At 42.5% G+C, this 1,508-nt stretch overlaps 1 protein-coding gene across 1 annotated transcript in view; it reads right to left on the minus strand.

Annotated features, from left to right (window-relative positions):
• Nucleotides 1-1,392, minus strand: part of SARC_11479 (hypothetical protein) — an 11,517-nt gene extending 10,125 nt beyond the window's left edge. The window contains exons 1-3 of the mRNA XM_014294436.1: nt 1,186-1,392; nt 844-999; nt 290-409 (exon numbers count right to left, since the gene is read on the minus strand). Coding sequence (XP_014149911.1) covers nt 290-409; nt 844-999; nt 1,186-1,318 — 409 coding nt within the window. The 5' untranslated portion in view covers nt 1,319-1,392. The remainder of the gene's footprint in view (nt 1-289; nt 410-843; nt 1,000-1,185) is intronic.
• Between the last annotated feature and the right edge of the window lie 116 nt (nt 1,393-1,508).

Here is a 1,508-nt window from a genome sequence, read left to right on the forward strand (position 1 = left end):
GACTATGACATTAACAAGGAGAGTGCTATGGATCAGGTTAATAGGATCCAGACTCGTTTTGTTGACACTGTGAATTAAAAAAGAAGAGCAATGTGAATCAAGCAAGCAGAGAGGAAAGAGAGAAAATATGCGGAATATGTATAGATGTACATTTACGAACGCACATGTATATGTTTACACGCATGGATGTGTATGTATAATCAATCCTACATTTGTACACCTATACGCATATATTCATACGCATGACTTGTGCATGAATAAATGTATACGAATATGTTAGGAAGCATACCGGTTTCACCGTTGTTGTCGTCGTCCGTCAGGTTGCTGAATCCGTTAGCAGCTAGGAAGACTTCTTCCATTGTGGTCATACTCAACCCATAATCCTCTACCTCAGAATAGTCGTCGAGCGCTACAGGAGAGAAGCCATATAAATGTATACATAAACACATGCACAGTCATAGATACGGATGTAACAAGAACATATACACATTGGTATGTGTTTATGTTTTAAATAAGAATTTGATGTGCGCGTGAGCGTTCGGAATAGTTCGCTCGTACCTAAGCGCGTATGTGTAGCATCGAAGGGGAGTGTACAGGTGTGATGTGTTTGAGTGGGGGTAATGATCCAACAAATACAGTCAGCGATTAGAACACTCGCAACATATACACTCACACCTGACCACTCCATGCGACCTTACTCGCCGACATGTGTACACACACACATCACTAGTATTAACCACAAGCACTTCTCAACCCATGTTTCTACACAGCGCAAACACATGCACAGTCAGGCTATACTATACGTGCGCACATGACATAACATGACATATCACACCTACACACCTTTTAACAGATCAGGGAAGACCTTCGCATCGCTCGAGGGCATGGTGTATGTGACTTCCGCGCCCACACTTGACTCTAGCTTCGCCACAGGAACAAACGACATGATCAGACGCGTTAACGCGTTCACATCGATGGAATCGGCAATCTTTGATGTCCCTGTGTTGCCATGGAGGTGTATTGGTTTAGAATTTTAGGGTTTAGTTTGGGTTAAGAATACCCACCAGTGTCAATAAAGGTCCAAATTGAAGGGTAGTGTCCTGAGTCAGGACCATACAACCACATACAACGCATAACAAGTACACGAGCAAGCATGTACACGCACAGCACCATACAACCACATACCACGCTTCGCTGTGCACACCAGATGGTAGCCCGCCCCATACGCCTGTTTGAGATACAGTGAACTGCCTATGCACTTGAGTTGACCGTCGCTAATGATGGCTATGCGATCGCCTAACAGATCCGCTTCATCCATAAAGTGAGTGCTCAGGAGGATGGTACGACCCTTCCGTTGGCGTAGGAGGAACTCCCACGTGCTACGACGACTGTGTGTGAAGGAACACAAGGAGTATATATATATATATATATATATAATATATATAATTATAATATAATATAGAATAATATAAATATAGAATATGAGTATATAATAAAAATAGATACAC

The sequence above is a fragment of the Sphaeroforma arctica genome (assembly GCF_001186125.1).
Source record: "Sphaeroforma arctica JP610 unplaced genomic scaffold supercont1.1709, whole genome shotgun sequence".
In the NCBI taxonomy this organism is placed as follows: Eukaryota; class Ichthyosporea; order Ichthyophonida; genus Sphaeroforma; species Sphaeroforma arctica.